This window comes from Gossypium hirsutum, chromosome D06, assembly GCF_007990345.1.
Source record: "Gossypium hirsutum isolate 1008001.06 chromosome D06, Gossypium_hirsutum_v2.1, whole genome shotgun sequence".
In the NCBI taxonomy this organism is placed as follows: Eukaryota; Viridiplantae; Streptophyta; class Magnoliopsida; order Malvales; family Malvaceae; genus Gossypium; species Gossypium hirsutum.
Genome location: NC_053442.1, coordinates 14,689,827 through 14,706,425, shown reverse-complemented (window position 1 = coordinate 14,706,425; position 16,599 = coordinate 14,689,827). Strand labels below are relative to the sequence as shown.

General features: G+C 35.7%; 1 protein-coding gene across 1 annotated transcript; it reads left to right on the top strand.

Annotated features, from left to right (window-relative positions):
• The first annotated feature begins 11,065 nt into the window (after positions 1 to 11,065).
• Positions 11,066 to 12,167, top strand: LOC107899947 (uncharacterized). Its single transcript, XM_016825681.1, has 3 exons — positions 11,066 to 11,347; positions 11,391 to 11,669; positions 11,745 to 12,167. Exons 1-3 carry the CDS (start codon positions 11,066 to 11,068, stop codon positions 12,165 to 12,167), a joined length of 984 nt encoding a protein of 327 aa, XP_016681170.1.
• The last annotated feature ends 4,432 nt before the right edge of the window (positions 12,168 to 16,599 follow it).

Genomic DNA, 16,599 nt, shown 5'->3' with positions numbered 1-16,599 from the left:
ATCACAAGCCAATACAAGACATTTAAACCAAACCTTAATATGCCTATTAGCTATTCATCATTCAAACTTACCAAAACACGTATCAATCATGATAAGGCCTTATATATACATATCAAAATATACCAAATCACAAGTCATGCTAATGGCTAATTTCAATCAAAACATTTACATGCCAACATTGGCTAATTAACCTATACATGCCATTATAAAAAAATTTATTTACTATATGTACCGAAATGAACTGATGGATAGTGTGAGTGATCTCCACCAAGCTTCCAACCCAATGACCTTCCAAATTACTATAAAACAGGGAAAATAAGCAGAGTCAGCATTTAATGCTTAGTAAGTTTGTATAAATTGGAATTTAACTTACCATATTTCATACATAAGGTAAGTATATAAGAAATATCCAAACAATTTGGCCACAGCCTAATCACAAATCCGTATCACATTAGCCAAGTAATCACATGTATAATCCATACTTCAATAAATCAAGTAATATCATTTCTATGTATTTTAGGTATATACCAGTATAGTTCATTTAAAATTCACATTGTCTCATGTCAGAGCTTTGCCCGTAGAACCCTTTAAAATATCGATGGATACACGGGTAGTACACATAAAGTGTACAAATCTGTAATCCGTCAATTCATATTCGGGAATGCTCGTAAAAGTACATAAACTGGAAGCTCTCTCTTGAGCCATATAACGGGAAGCTCATGTGAGTCATGTAACGGGAAGCCCTTGCAAGCCAATTTTCAAGAAGCTTATAAGAGCCGTATATCAGGAAGCTCTAGAGAGTCATTAATCGGGAAGCTCATGATAGAGCCTTTAATCGAGAAGCTCCGGAGAGCCACATATCGGGAAGCTCATAAGAGCTATGGTGTGTACGCAACACATGCACGATCACAACCAAATCGGGATGCTCATAAGAGCTATTAACGGGAAGCTAGTGAAAGCCATATATTGGGTAGCTCAAGAGAGCCAATATCGGGATGCTCATGAGAGCTAATAACGGGACGATCTTACGAGTTGTGGTGTGTCCGCAACATATGTAGGATCACAACCAATTCAGGAACTCTGTATCCATTGAATTTCATTTGTTCAAACGAGACTTAATACTTGTCAGACATTGTCGGATATGTGATTGATTTTCATATATGATAATTACACAATTCACATTCATAACGTTCAATTCAAACATATAATTATAAATTTAGTTACACGAACTTACCTCAACAATATTCGTGTACAGAAAAGTTACTAATCTGTTACTTTCTCTTTTCCACGATCTAACTCCGTATTTGATCTATCCGGATCTATACGAATGAATTTAACATCAATTTTATTCAATTCAATTCACATCTTTGGCAAAATTACCATTTTTCCGCTATACTTTTAGTTAATTACGATTTCATCCCTAGGCTCAAAAGTGAAATTTATGCAATTTAATCCTTATTCCAAGCCTAGCCAATTTTTACATGTAACAAAATCAGCCCATGTATTTCACAAAATTCAAAATTTTTTCATGAATTTTACATCTTTTCAATTTAGTCCCTAAATCATAATTTCTTCAAAATTCCCTTTACAAAAGTTGTTTATCTATCAACAAACTTTCATTTTCTATCATAAAAATTCATAATTCATACATACTCATCCATGGAAAAATCCCCGAGATAGTTAGATTAAGTTATTACGATATCGAAAATATAAAAATTATTAAAAACGAGACAAGAATTCATACATAATTAAGCCAAAACAACTTGCTTGAACTCAACACCCATAACTAGGGTTTCCATGTCTTTTATTTAGGAAAGATGATAAAAATGATGATATTTTGTTTTATTTTATTATTTATCATATTTTTATCTTTTACTTTCCAATTTCATCATTTTCTTTTCTTAAATTTCCAATAATGAATCATCATACTTATCTACTAACTCTACTAATTGGTCTATTTGTCATATAAGGACCTCAAATTTTGAATTCCATAGCTATTTGATCCCTTTAGCTACTAGAATTCAACTTTTGCATTCTATACAATTTGGTTCTTTTCATCAAATTAAACATGTAATCGGTAAAAATTTCCTAACAAAATTTTCATACGATATTTCTATCATAATGCAGACCATGAAATAATATTAAAATAAATTTCCTTCTAGACCCAGATATGTGGTCCCGAAACCACTATTCTGATTTCATTAAAAACGAGTTGTTACAACTCTCCCCCTTAAAGAATTTTTGCCCTTGAAAATCTTACCAGTAAAGAGGTTCGGATATTGCTTTCTCATTTTTTCTTCAAGTTCCGAGGTAGCTTCTTCTATATCGTGTCATTGCCAGAGAACTTTTACTAAAGCTACCTTTTTATTTCTTAATTCTTTTGTCCCACGTTCTAGAATTCTGATCGGTTCCTCATCATGTAAGGCTGAATCTCAACATCTGTCGAAAAGATACCGTCGTAACATAGACACATGAAAAACATTGTGAATTCTATCAAGCTTTGGCGATAGGGTTAATCGGTATGCGACAAGTCTGATTCTTTTAATAATTTTATACGGCCCGATAAATTGCAGACTAAGTTCTCCTTTACGGCCAAATCAAAGAACTTTCTTCCAAGGTAAAACTTTCAAAAATACCTTGTCACCAACTGGAAACTCTATTTCTTTGCGTTTAAGATCTGCATAGGATATCTGATGATCAGAAGCTGCTTTTAAGCTATCTCGGATCACTTTCACTTTTTCTTCTTCATGTATCTTTTTCTCACTGAGCTCAGTCCAATACAATAGAGTTCTATATTTACAACCATAAAGAGCTTCATATGGTGCCATCTTAATACTTGACTGATAACTATTATTATATGCGAATTCGACTAACGACAAATATTATTCCCAATTGTCTTCGAATTCTAATACACAGCACCAAAGCATATCTTCAAGAATCTGAATCACATGTTTTGACTGACCATCGGTCTGAGGATGAAATGCGGTATTGCAATGTAATTGTGTACCCAGAGCCTCTTGTAACTTGCTCAGAACCGAGATATGAACCGTGGATCTCTGTTTGAAATAATAGAGACTGACACTCCATGCAACCTGATAATATCTGAAATATACAACTCTGCTAATCTGTCCAGAGAAAAATTCATACGTACCGAAATAAAATGTGAAGACTTTGTTAAACGATCGACAATAACCCAAATGACATCTTTCTTTTTCGAAGATAAGGGTAACCCTAATACAAAATCCAAAGTAATTTTGTTCCCTTTCCATTCCGGTATCGTGATTGGCTGTAATAATCCTGAAGGTACCTGATGTTCAGTTTTAACTTACTGACATATCAAACATCTAGATATAAATTCAGAAATATCACGTTTCATTCCCGGCCACCAGTACATCTGTTTCAGATCATTGTATATTTCATTACTCCCCAGATGAATAGACATAGTACCACTGTGAGCTTCATATAAAATCTTCTGTACAAGCTCTAAATCTTTTGGAACACAAACTCTACCTTTGAATAACAGATAGTCATCAGGTCCTATTTGAAATTCTGAATCAAAAGTCGACTTACATTGTACCCGTTTAGCTTGTAACTCATTATCACTTTTTTGAGCTTCGTAGATCTACTATAGAAACATTGGTTTAGCTTTTAGCTCAACTAAGATCGAACCATCATCAGACAATGACAATCGGGTATTCATTGCTCACAAAGCAAACAGAGATTTTCTACTCAGAGCATCTACAACCACATTTGCTTTTCTTGGATGATAATCGAAACCAAGTATTTCACAAAATTCAAAAAATTTCCATAAATTTTACATCTTTCCAATTTAATCCCTAAATCATAATTTCATCAAAGTTCCCTTTACAAAAGTTGTTTATCTATGAACAACCTTTCATTTTCTACCTAAAACTTCATAATTCATACATACTCATCCATGGAAAAACCCTAATACTTTGATAACTTTACAAATTAATCCCCGAGATAGCTAGATTACGTTATTACGATCTCAGAAATATAAAAATTACTAAAAACAAGACAAAAGTTCATACCTAATTAAGCCAAAACAATTTGCTTGAACTCAACACCCATAACTAGGGTTTCCATGTCTTTTATTGAGGAAAGATGATAAAAATGATGATATTTTGTTTTATTTTATTATTTATCATATTTTTATCTTTTACTTTCCAATTCCATCATTTTCTTTTCTTAAATTTCCAATAATGAGTCATCATACTTATCTACTAACTCCACTAATTGGTTTATTTGTCATATAAGGACCTCAAATTTTGAATTCCATAGCTATTTGATCCCTTTAGCTACTAGAATTCAACTTTTGCATTCTATGCAATTTGGTCCTTTTTATCAAATTAAACATGTAATCGGTAAAAATTTCCTAACGAAATTTGTATACGGTATTTCTATCATAATGCAAACCATGAAATAATATTAAAATAATTTTCCTTCCAGACTTGGATTTGTGGTCCCAAAACTATTATTTCAATTTTACTAAAAATGAGCTATTACAATGGATGATAGGGAACACATATGGTTGTATTAGTATTTGATTTGTTGTACTTAATTCGGTAAGATTTATCATTTTAATATGTTGAACTTACTAAGCTTCAATAAGCTTACTTGTGTTATTTTCTGTTCTTGTAGATACTTTGAAGGTTGGACAGTCGGATTGACACTCAAGTCACACTATCCAATTTCTGTAATTTTTTTTTGGAACATTCATTTCTAATTATATGGCATGTAATAGGCTTTTGTGTCATTACTATTGTTTTGGATATGTAAAATGTTAAGTATGACCTTAAGTGCAAATAATTAACTTACATGATATATATGTGAATGAAGTAAGAGGTTTCAATGCAAATATGAACGATATGTGTTAATGCAATGTTGTGTTTGAAGTGCTTATCATAGGTAGATTGGTTAGGTGTTAGATTTGGTGAATTGATAAGTTGTGATTGATGTTTCATTTTGATGTATAATTGTATATACTTGTGGTATCAATAAGGATACATTGGTTAGGCACTTAGGATGTTGATTTGGCATATTTTTAGATTGTTTAATGTCACTTTGAAGAGGTCTTTTGGTTGGTAAATGGATTACTTAGAGTCTAAGTAAGCTTGAAATGGTAAACTTGTTGTTTAAAGTTTATTTGGGTCCACACGACCTGAGACACGGGCGTTTGACTTAGCCGTGTGTCTGGCAACACAACCGTGTGTCATCTGATGAGTTCTTTAGGATGCAAGTCAGTGAGTTACACGGCTTAGCACACAGCCTGGCACATGGGTGTATGATATGGCCGTGTGACCCTACTCAGAGAGTTACACAGGTGAGGACACATGCTGAGACCCAGCCGTGTGTCCCTAGTTCAAAGGTTACACGGCCTGAGAAACAGGCGTGTGTCTCAGCTGTGTGAGACACACGGGCTTGTGACTCCTACATCCAAATTTTTGTAGCTTTTTCCTAGATTTTCCAAATGATTTCAATTTAGTCTCGAATTTTTTCTAAGGTGTTTCTTGGGCCTCGAGGGCTCAATATAGGGACGGTGTGTGTATGTATGAATGGTTTATGTTATGTTTATGATGTTGAATGAAATTAAGTTTAAATATTCTGATGGTTACGGGGTGTTATAGTGTCCTATTTTAGACTTGGGAAAAAAGGAAAGAAAAATCTAAAATATCATCTTTTAGTGTGTGCAATGAAATAAAAGTAGTGTTGCTTTGTTGTGTATTGGAAAACATGTTTTAAATTGACATCTATGTAACTAAGCATGATGTAATGTCGAATTGAGCATAATATGATTAATATTTATTGTGCATAAGTAATGAGCATGTTTCCGGCTAATGTGATTAAGTGTGCATTATGTGCACCTTGAGGCCACACTACGCATAGTAAGCATATTGTTTGAGTTTCTTTGATTTTCAAGAGATAGTTTTTTTTCAGAGGAGGGACAGCGACATTGGAAGATTACCAGAAGTCTTGAAATTCAAAATTGTAATAAAATTGGATTTTTGGTACCTTTTTTTCTGTTATGGTGGCATGGGGACACTCATTTGGGAATTATGTTGTTAATGTTTTTGGTTTTGATACTTTAATATATTTGGTTTGTATAATAAGTGTAATAGCCCAATTTGCCCGGCCCAGTAAACACCAAAAGAGAAACCAAAAAAAGAAAAAAACACAAAAATAAATAAAAATTAAATAACGGTCCAAATGTTCAGTTATACAAACCCGATTATCAGCCCAAAATTACAACTAAAAAGCCCAATCTCAAGCTCAAACCTAATTTACCCCAAGCCTAAAATCCATTGAAACCCTAGTAGTACCCAGTTCCTAGCGCCACAGCGGCCAAGACCTCAGCGCGTGTCGAGCCGCTCCCCACGCGTGTAACACCTCCACGCGCCTCTAGCTGGCCTCCATACACGCCACGTCCACAGCCTCCGTACGTCGTACCTGTAAATGGGACGAAAACAGCGCAGCAAAGAAAGAAAAACATTGTATTTATTTATTTTTTTATTTTCATTTTTGAATATCTGGCTATAAAAACAAACAGAAAGCCATTGTTTATTTTTTACGCATATACCAAATATAAAAAGAAGTAAAGAAAAATTGAAAAGGTGATTCGAGTTATATTTTTTCTTTCTCGCTGCTTTTCCATTTTTTTCCGATCGACTGGTTATAACAAATATAGAAGAAAGGGGCTTAGAAATTTTACCTGGATCGGTGCGTCGCCAAATCCCTCATCCGTTGAGGCCGAAGTTGAATGGGTGGGGGGCTTTCGGTGCTGAAGCGGCACAAAGGGATAGAGGGCTCGTGTTTGTTTGTTAACAGACTGATTTTAGGATTCTAATTTTAGGGTTATGAGGGGTTTTTATATAGTACATAAAATGACATCGTTTAGGGCCTGTTTCAGTGGCTCTAAAACGGTGCCGTATTGGTCGATTATCCCTAGCAACCCGCGCGGTGACCCGACCCGGAGAAGGATCTATGCGTTTTTCAGTGCTTGGGTATATTTCACAAATAGTCCTCTCAATTTTGCAGACTATTTCAAATTTCCCCTTTGTTTTTTTTTAAATTTTTACCCTGCATTTTGATGTTGTCTCATTTGAGTCCGCATCACTGCGCCGCGTTTTGGGGGATGGAATAATTTCCAATCTGGCCCCCCTCGTAATTCACGAATTGTAGTTTGATCCTCCGTTTCTTTTAAACTACATTGTTGACCCATTATTTTGTTTTATTTTTTTTATTTTACCTTTTTACTTCTATTTTAGTTCAAATTTAGTCCTTATTAGGGTTTTTTTATTTAATTGGTTCTTGTTTTTAATGTATTCTTTTTTAAATCTAGCATCATTTAATATTTTAATTTAACATCATTTTAAAATTTATCATTAGTATTATTTTAAGATATAACATGCTATTATTTTAAATTATTATTAAAATTATTTAAATTAATCATACATTAACATTTCAAATTCATTACGCGTTATGGTTTTAAACTTAACATATTATTATTTAATTCATCCTTAATTATTTTATATTTTTTATGAAAATTTGATATATTTTGTATACAGTTTTGATATTTTATAATATGTATTATTACTATTGTGTTTCACTTTATACGAATTACCTATGTAAAATTAATAAATATATTATTTGCTTCAAGCTTATTTCAAATACTATTATGCAACGTTTTTTATTCTATTTCGAATCTATTATATACCCATGTATATAATTTATTTTAAAACTTTGGTACATATGAGCTATAAATTAAAATTTCTCCTTTTTTTATTTTTAGTGTATCTTTAAAAAATTTTGATTAACAATTCATTTGATGTTTGACCGTTGATATTGGTATTTACATAATATATGATTGAAATTATTGTTGTTATGCTTGTTTGTATATGTTTGTTATTCATTGGTGTACATTTTATTTTCGAATTATCCTTTTTGCTTTGTACGTAAATATTCAATCACATTACATTGTTTAAAAGATTACATTTTATTAAGATATCGAAAAATTTTTATTTATGAGTGAAAATATGGGGAAAAGAGTCAAGGCCAATATTGCTGAAGTAAACAGCCCTTTTAAATGGGTCTGGAAAGATATGGCTAGAAGAGGACTAGTCAATTCAGATTCTGAGGAAGGTTGTGAGATCGAAAATTATTGTGAGTTCCATCATGAAATAGGGTACGAAATCCAAAGATGTAAAGAATTTAGAGCTCTGGTTCAAACCATGATGGATAATAAAGAAATAGAGTTCTATGAAGAAGCGAAAGAAAAATGAAGCATATGCGCATCGGAGTCGACAACGAGGATTTCGAAAGTAAATCATCCCATGATCATGTTCTCGAGCCCTAAGAATAAAGAGGTAGGGGCACAGTTGACACCAAAGATTGCAATTCAGAAACCAGTAAATTTCTCATATAAGGATAGCAAAAAGGTTCCCTGGAATTATGAGTGCAATGTAACAATCCCAGGAAATGAAGCTTCAGTCAATATGGAAAAAACAAATCAAGAGGCGGGTTCTCATACATGTAGTGGGAAGCGCTACAATTTGATAAGCCCCCGAACAGAACCAACGACAAGAAAAGCTTTGATAGAAGAGTAAAAGAAAGAAAAAGCAGTTGAGCCTAAACCGTTGATCAATGAGCCAATAAAAGAGGAGGAAGCTAAGGAGTTTTTGAAATTTTGAAGCACAGCGAGTATATTGTTGTGGAACAGTTATATAAACAACCAGCTCGCATATCTGTACTAGTTTTACTTTTGAGCTCGGAAGTACACCGAAGTGTATTGATGAAGGTACTAAATGAAACATATGTGGCCAATGATATTTCAGTCAACAAATTAGATCGGCTGGTCAACAACATAAGCGACGATAACTTTATTTTCTTTAATGATGACGAAATACCACCTAGGGGTATGGGATTTACTAAAGCTTTGCACATTACTACCTGATGCAAAGGGTACACCTTGCCAGGAGTATTGATCGAATTTGGATCGGCATTAAATTTATTGCCCCTATCCACACTTAACAGGCTACCCGTGGATAGCTCGCAGAGGAAGACATGCCAGAATATAGTAAGGGTATTTGATGGCACAGAGAGGAAGGTCATGGAAAGAATCGATATACCCTTATTGATTGGTTCGACTATCTACGAAGTGGATTTCCTTGTAATGGATATCAAGTCTTCCTACAATTTCTTATTAAGGAGGCCATAGATACATTCGGGCGGGGCTGTACCATCATCATTACATCAGAAGTTGAAGCTAGTGTCAGAAGGTCAGCTAGTGACAATAAATGCCGAAGAAGACATCATAGCGGCTGTAGCCAATGATGCACCGTACGTAAAAACTAATGACGAGGCAGCCGAATGCTCTTTTTGATCTTTAGAGTTTGTAAATGCAACATTTATTTATGAGGGGAACAAAATTCCAGTGCCGAAAATATCCAAGACCACGAAGATGGGGTTACAATTATTGATGGGGAAAGGAGCCTTACCCGGAAGAGGATTAGAGAGATGTATTCAAGGAAGAATTGAGGTTCCTGTACTGAGAGAAAAGTAAGATCGTTTTGGCTTAGGCTACAAGCTGGATATGAGGCAAAAGAAGAAAGAGTTAGAAAATAGACAAAAAAGAAGAAGGGCACGCTGGAGAGGGGATGAGGTCAAATGGGAGCCTATGACCTTTCCTCACATATCTAAGACTTTTGTATCGAGAGGGATTATTCATCCTCAAAGAATGATACCGGTAGAAAAAAGTATCGAGGAGATGTTGGAAAATGTTTACATCAACGCCATTCATGAAGACACAAATGAAAAGGGGACCTTGTTGGATATCCATCCCTATAAACCTGGGAGTATTTTAAATAATTGGACTATAGAAGAGATATCCGACTTCCTATAAGAGAGGATTGCAAGCCAGTTCAGCAAAAACTTCGGAGAATGAGGCCTAATGTTGTACTAAAAATAAAGGAGGAAGTTCAAAAGCAGTTCAATGCTGGGTTCTTACAAGTACTCAAATACTCAAAATGGGTGGACAATATCGTACTCGTCCCTAAGAAAGATGGTAAGGTATGGATGTGTGTAGATTATAGAGATTTGAATAAGGCTAGCCTGAAAGATAATTTTCCCTTGCCTCACATCAACACCCTGGTGGACAGCATGGCAGGAAACTCACTATTTTCCTTCATGAACTGTTTCTCGGGGTATAACCAAATTAAGATGCATCCTGAGGATATAAGGAAAACCACATTCATAACCCTATGGGGAACTTTCTGTTATAAAGTAAAGTCATTCAGGTTGAAAAATACGGGAGCCACATACCAGAGAGCCATGATGACCCTTTTCCATGATATGATGCATAAAGAAATTGAAATATATGTTGACGACATGATTGCAAAAACCCAGACAGAAAAAGAACATATGTAAGTTCTGAGAAAGTTGTTCTTAAGGTTAAGAAAGTTCCAACTCAAACTCAATCCAGCCAAATGTATCTTTGGGGCTAGATCAAGAAAGCTTCTAGGGTTTGTAGTCAGTGAAAAAGGAATTGAAATTGACCTAGATAAAGTCAAAGCTATTCAAGAATTGCCTCCCGCATACTCAAAAAGAAGTTAGGGGATTTCTAGGGAGACTAAATTACATAGCACAGTTCATCTTAAAACTAACTGAGAAGTGTGACTCTATATTTCGTCTCCTTAAGAAGCATAACTCAAGTGTATGGGATGAAGAATGTCAGAATGCTTTTGACAGAGTAAAGAAGTATTTTTCCAGTACCCCAGTACTATCACCACCTAGTCCAAATAAACCACTAATCCTGTATCTAACGGTGTTTGACCACTCCATAGGATGTGTGCTAGGTCACCATGATGAGATGGGGCGGAAGGAGAAGGCGATATACTATCTCAGTAAGAAATTTACTGACTGTGAAATGAGATATTCGCCCATTGAAAAATTATGTTATGCCCTGATCTGGAAAACACGGAGATTGAGGCAATACATGCTCTACCATACGACTTGGCTAATTTTAAAGTTAGACCCTTTAAAGTATATGATGGAGTCAGCTGTGTTGAATAGGAGGATGGCCAGATGGCAGATTTTACACTCTGAGTTTGATATAGTATATGTAAATCAGAAGGCTGTCAAAGGGAGTGCAATAGCAGACTTTTTGGCCAGTAGAGCTTTAGAAGACTATGAACCTCTGCATTTTGACTTCCCGAATGAACATTTGATGTGCGTGGCAACTGCTGAAGAGGGTTCTCAAGAAAATCATCCTTGGAAGCTAAATTTTGATGGAGCTTCAAATGCCGTAGGAAATGGGATTGGGGCAGTCTTGGTGTCCCCAAATGGAGATCATTATCCTTTCACTAGTAAATTAGATTTTGATTGCAAATAATATGGTAAAATATGAAGCCTGCATCATGGGCATCCGTGCAACCATAGAACGTAAAATTAAGGTATTAGAGGTATATGGGGACTCTACATTGGTAATATACCAACTCAAAGGTGAATGGGAGACGAGAGACCCCAAATTAATCAGTTATCGAAAGTTGGTCCTTGAATTGATTGAAGAGTTTGATGACATTACTTTTCTCTATCTCCCACGAGATGAGAACCAGATGGCTAATGCATTGGCTACTCTAACTTCCATGATTAAGGTGAACAAGCTAGAAGACATGAAGCCTATCCAGATGAGCATTTACAAGGTTCCGGCTCATTGCTACAATATCTAGGAAGAGGAAAATGATAGCCATCTTTGGTACCAAGACATACTGCAATATGTGAAGAATCGCGAGTACCCTAATCAGGCAACGACGAATGATAAGAAGGCATTGAGAAGACTAGCCATTGTCTATGTCTTAGATGGAGAGATTTTATACAAAAGAGGAAATGATCAAGCGCTATTGAGATGCGTGGATGATGTGGAGGCCAAGAAAATCCTAGAAGAAGTTCACGAAGGTATTTGTGGAACACATGCCAACGGATTCACAATGGCTAGGCAGATTATGAGATTCGAGTACTACTGGTCCACTCTGGAAAGAGATTGCATCAACTATGCCAAGATGTGTCATAAATGCCAAATCTATGCAGACAAAATACACGCGCATCCGTCAACTCTTCATGTTACGACTTCTCCGTGGCCTTTCTCCATGTAGGGTATGGATGTCGTCGGGCCCATATCCCCGAAGGCTTCTAACGGACATTGTTTTATCTTTGTAGTTATTAACTATTTCACTAAGTGGGTGGAAGCTGCTTCGTATGCAAATGTCACGAAGTCAGCAGTCGGCAAGTTCTTGAAAAAAGAGATCATATGTCGATATGGAATGTCTGAAAGAATCATATCAAACAACGAGCTAAACTTGAACAATAGCACAATAGTAGAAGTCTGTAGTCAATTCAAGATCAGACACCACAACTCGTCACCATATCACCCAAAATTGAACGGTGTAGTGGATGCAACTAACAAAAATATCAAGAAAATCGTGGGAAAAATGACTGAAACTTACAAGGACTGGCCTGAGAAATTACCATTCGCTCTCCTTGCCTATCAAACATCTATCAGGACTTCTACTGGGGCAACACCTTTTTCTCTAGTTTACGGGATGGAGGCAGTGCTACCCATTGAAGTTGAGATCCCTTCTCTCCGGGTGTTAGATGAACTACAGTTAGATGAGGCTGAATGGATCTAATCTCGATATGATCAGTTGAACCTGATAGAAGAAAATAGGTTAAAATCTATTCAGCATGATCAGATGTACCAAAAACGAATGATGCAAGCCTATAACAAAAATGTTCGTCCTAGAGAATTTCATGAGAGAGACCTGGTGTTGAAAAAGATACTTCCTCTACGAAAGGATTTTAGAGGGAAATGGATGCCAAATTGGGAAGGACCTTATGTTGTAAAGAGGGCCTTTTCTGGAGGAGCTTTGATCTTGAGCGAGATGGATGGTAAAAGCCTGCCAAATCCTGTAAACTCGGATTCAGTCAAGAAATACTTCGCCTGAAGAAAGAAAGAGACCAAAGTGAAAACCCGCAAAGGGCGCTTTGATTCCTAAAAAAATTTAAAATAAAGTAATAATAAATAATAAAAAGAAAAAGAAAAAAGAAAATAAAATGGAGAGGCCAAGGTGAAAACCCGTAAAGGGCACCTTGAGACCAAAAGGTATTTGAGTTGAAAACCCAAAAAGGGAGTCTCAAATTTTGGATCAGAATTGTGCATGAGATGATCAAAGTAGCTTAGATATTGATCAGAATGGGGCATGCGGTGGTCTTGCTATACCTGAATCAGTAGGAAAGGGTATGCGACATCTTGGGGCATCGACAGAGTACTGCAGATCTCCTAAACACATGTCAAACTCATAATGGTCTTCAGAAAGTTTGTACAGAGAAGTTCAAGCTGCGATATCTGGGGCACCTAGTCTTCATACTATTTATATTGAATTGGTTGTTCTCGGAATACTTCATTCTTTTTCAAGATACGAGTCAATTCCTCTTTTATTCTCAATATTCTTGATAATTCATTCATTTTGAGCTATGCTCTCAAATCAATTCTATTTTATCCATTGTTATGTTCTTTTTGCAAGCATGTTGCATTAGAATAATGGACCAATAAAACTTTCAAGGGAAGTTTCGTATATTACTCTAGAAGTTTCTAAATAATACAGGAACCTGAAACTGGACTATTTTTTAGAATTCACCAAGTTTAAAGGTTGAAATATCTGAAAAGGAAAAGTCTAAATTAAGACTATCTATTTGGATTTTGTTGCCAAAAACATTGATTGAACAAAATTACGAGATGTCATATTAGTGATAACGCTTCAATGAACAAGCAAACAATGATTACCAGATAATAAGAAGAAGTTATTCTTAGAGAAGAGAATTCTTCATTTGTGTATGAGCATTTGGTATGACTCATTGGGAATGGTGTAAAGGACCAAAGAGCTTCACATTCTGTATCCTTGAATTGCTATAGGAGAGGATTGAGAAAAAGCCATATTTTTCTACCCTTGGGTTATAGTGGGAGAATGATGGTACAAATTTTACGTCCCAGTAGATTGAGCTTTGAGGTTTACAATACGGGCAATCTGACTAAGTGTTTCTTTAGAGACGCCAGCCGAGCAAGAAGGCGTTGTAGCACGTCAGTGATAAAACCTTAATGAACTTCGAGCAACGACAACCTAAGTGATAAAGAAGGATCATTCTTGAAAATTGACATTCTGCATTCATACAAACATCATTCACACGCGTCTAGTTAGGAGCATTTGATTCATTTTGATCATGGCATCCTAATCACTAGGCATAATCAGGTTCATAAAATGAATTATACAGGTCATGTTCCCCAAAGAACAGATCGGTGAAACCGTAAATCCTATCTCCCTGAAGTTGCAGCAGAGTGAATTAAAACCACAGATCTTATATCTTTGAAGTTACAGATAGCAGATCGCATCTAGTCTTATCTCCCTGAAGTTGTAGTCGAGTAGACTGAGAAAGCAAGTCTTATCCCCCTGATGTTGCAGTGGGGCAGACTGAAGATGGCGAACCTTATCTCCCTGAAGTTGCAGTGGAGTAGATTAAAGCCAATAATCCTATCTCCCTGAAGTTGTAGCGGAGCGGATTAAAATGCCAAATCTTATCACTGTGAAGTTCCAGAAAGTAGATCACATCCAGTCTTATCTCCCTGAAGTTGCAGTAGAGTAGACAGAAGAAACCAATCCTATCTCTCTGAAGTTGCAGTGGAGCGGATTAAAACCACAGATCTTATCTCTCTAAAGTTACAGTAGAGCAGATCGCATCCAGTCTTATCTCACTGAAGTTGCAGTGGAGCAGACAGAATAAACCAATCCTATCTCCCTGATGTTGCAGTGGAGCGGATTAAAATGACAGGTCTTATCTCTCTGAAGTTGCAGTAGAGTAAATCGCATCCAGTCTTATCTCCCTAAAGTTGCAGTGGAGCAGACAGAAGATAGCAAGTCTTATTCTCTGAAGTTACAATAGAGCAAATCGTATCCAGTCTTATCTCCCTGAAGTTGCAGTCAAGCAGACTGAAGATAGCAAATTTTATTCTACTGAGAAACTACAAGTTACAAATCCTATTTCCCTGATATCACAGTAGAATGGATTGAAGTACCAGTTTCTATACCCTTAAAGATACAGTGGGTTAGAACGAGACTACTTGAAGAAGAGAAGCACCGAGGAAGTGAGGCTCGACAAAACCAAGCACAATTGGGCTTTTAGTCCTTGCTCGTTCTCGTTATACGACAACTAGCAAAGAGGGGCAACTGTAATAGCCCAATTCGCCCGGCCCAGTAAACACCAAAATAAACACAGAAAAAAGAAAAAAACACAAAAATAAAAAAAAATTAAATAACAATCCAAATTTCCAGTTATACAAACCCGATTATAAGCCCAAAAATTACAACTAAAAAGCCCAATCCCAAGCCCAAACCTAATTTACCCCAAGCCCAAAATCCACTGAAACCCTAATAGTACCCAGTTCCCAGCGCCGCAGCAACCAAGACCTCCGCACGTGTCGAGCCGCTCCCCACGCGTGTAACGCCTCCACGCGCCTCCAGCTGGCCTCTGTACGTGCCACATCCACAGCCTTCATACGTTGTACCTGCAAATAAGACGAAAACAGCACAACATAGAAAGAAAAAAATTGTATTTTTTTTATTTTTTTATTTTCATTTTTGAATATTTGGCTATAAAAACAAACAGAAAGCCATTGTTTATTTTTTACGCATATACCAAATACAAAAAGAAACAAAGAAATATTAAAAAGGTGATTCGAGTTAAATTTTTTTCTTTTTTCGCTGTTTTTCTATTTTTTTCTTTCTTTTTTCCGATCGACTGGTTATAAAAAATATAGAAGAAAGGGGCTTAGAAATCTTACCTGGATCGGTGCGTCGCCAAATCCCTCCTCTGTTCAGGTCGAAGTTGAATGCGTGGAGGGCTTTCGGTGCTGAAGCAGCACAAAGGGATAGATGGCTAGTGTCTATTTGTTAACAGACTAATTTTAGGGTTATGAGGGGTTTTTATATAGTACATAAAATGGCACCGTTTAGGGCCTATTTCAGTGGCTCTAAAACGGTGCTGTATTGGTCGATTATCCCCAGCAACCCGCGCAATGACCCGACTCAGGGAAGGATCCGCTCGTTTTTCAATGCTTGGGTATATTTCACAAATAGTCCTCTCAATTTTGCAGACTATTTCAAATTGCCCCTTTGTTTTTTTTTTTAATTTTTTCCCTGCATTTTGATGTAACATGATATTATTTTAAATTATTATTAACATTATTTAAATTAATCATACATTAACATTTCAAATTCATTATATTTTTTATGAAAATTTGATATATTTTGTATACGGTTTTGATATTTTATAATATGTATTATTACTATTGTGTTTCACTTTATACAAATTACCTAGGTAAAATTAGTATATATTATTTGCTTCAAGCTTATTTCAAATACTATTATGCAACGTTTTTTTATTCTATTTCGAATCTATTTTATACTCATATATATAATTTATTTTAAAACTTTGGTACATATGATCTATAAATTAAAATTTCTCCTTTTGTTATTT

Bases quoted from the DNA above. Each gene is read 5' to 3' on its own strand.
- LOC107899947 (XM_016825681.1), top strand. From the start codon at position 11,066: ATGGAGTCAGCTGTGTTGAATAGGAGGATGGCCAGATGGCAGATTTTA. The intron at 11,348-11,390 runs GTGTCCCCAAAT...CTAGTAAATTAG, and splicing joins ATGGGATTGGGGCAGTCTTG to ATTTTGATTGCAAATAATAT. The intron at 11,670-11,744 runs GTGAACAAGCTA...TACAATATCTAG, and splicing joins CTCTAACTTCCATGATTAAG to GAAGAGGAAAATGATAGCCA.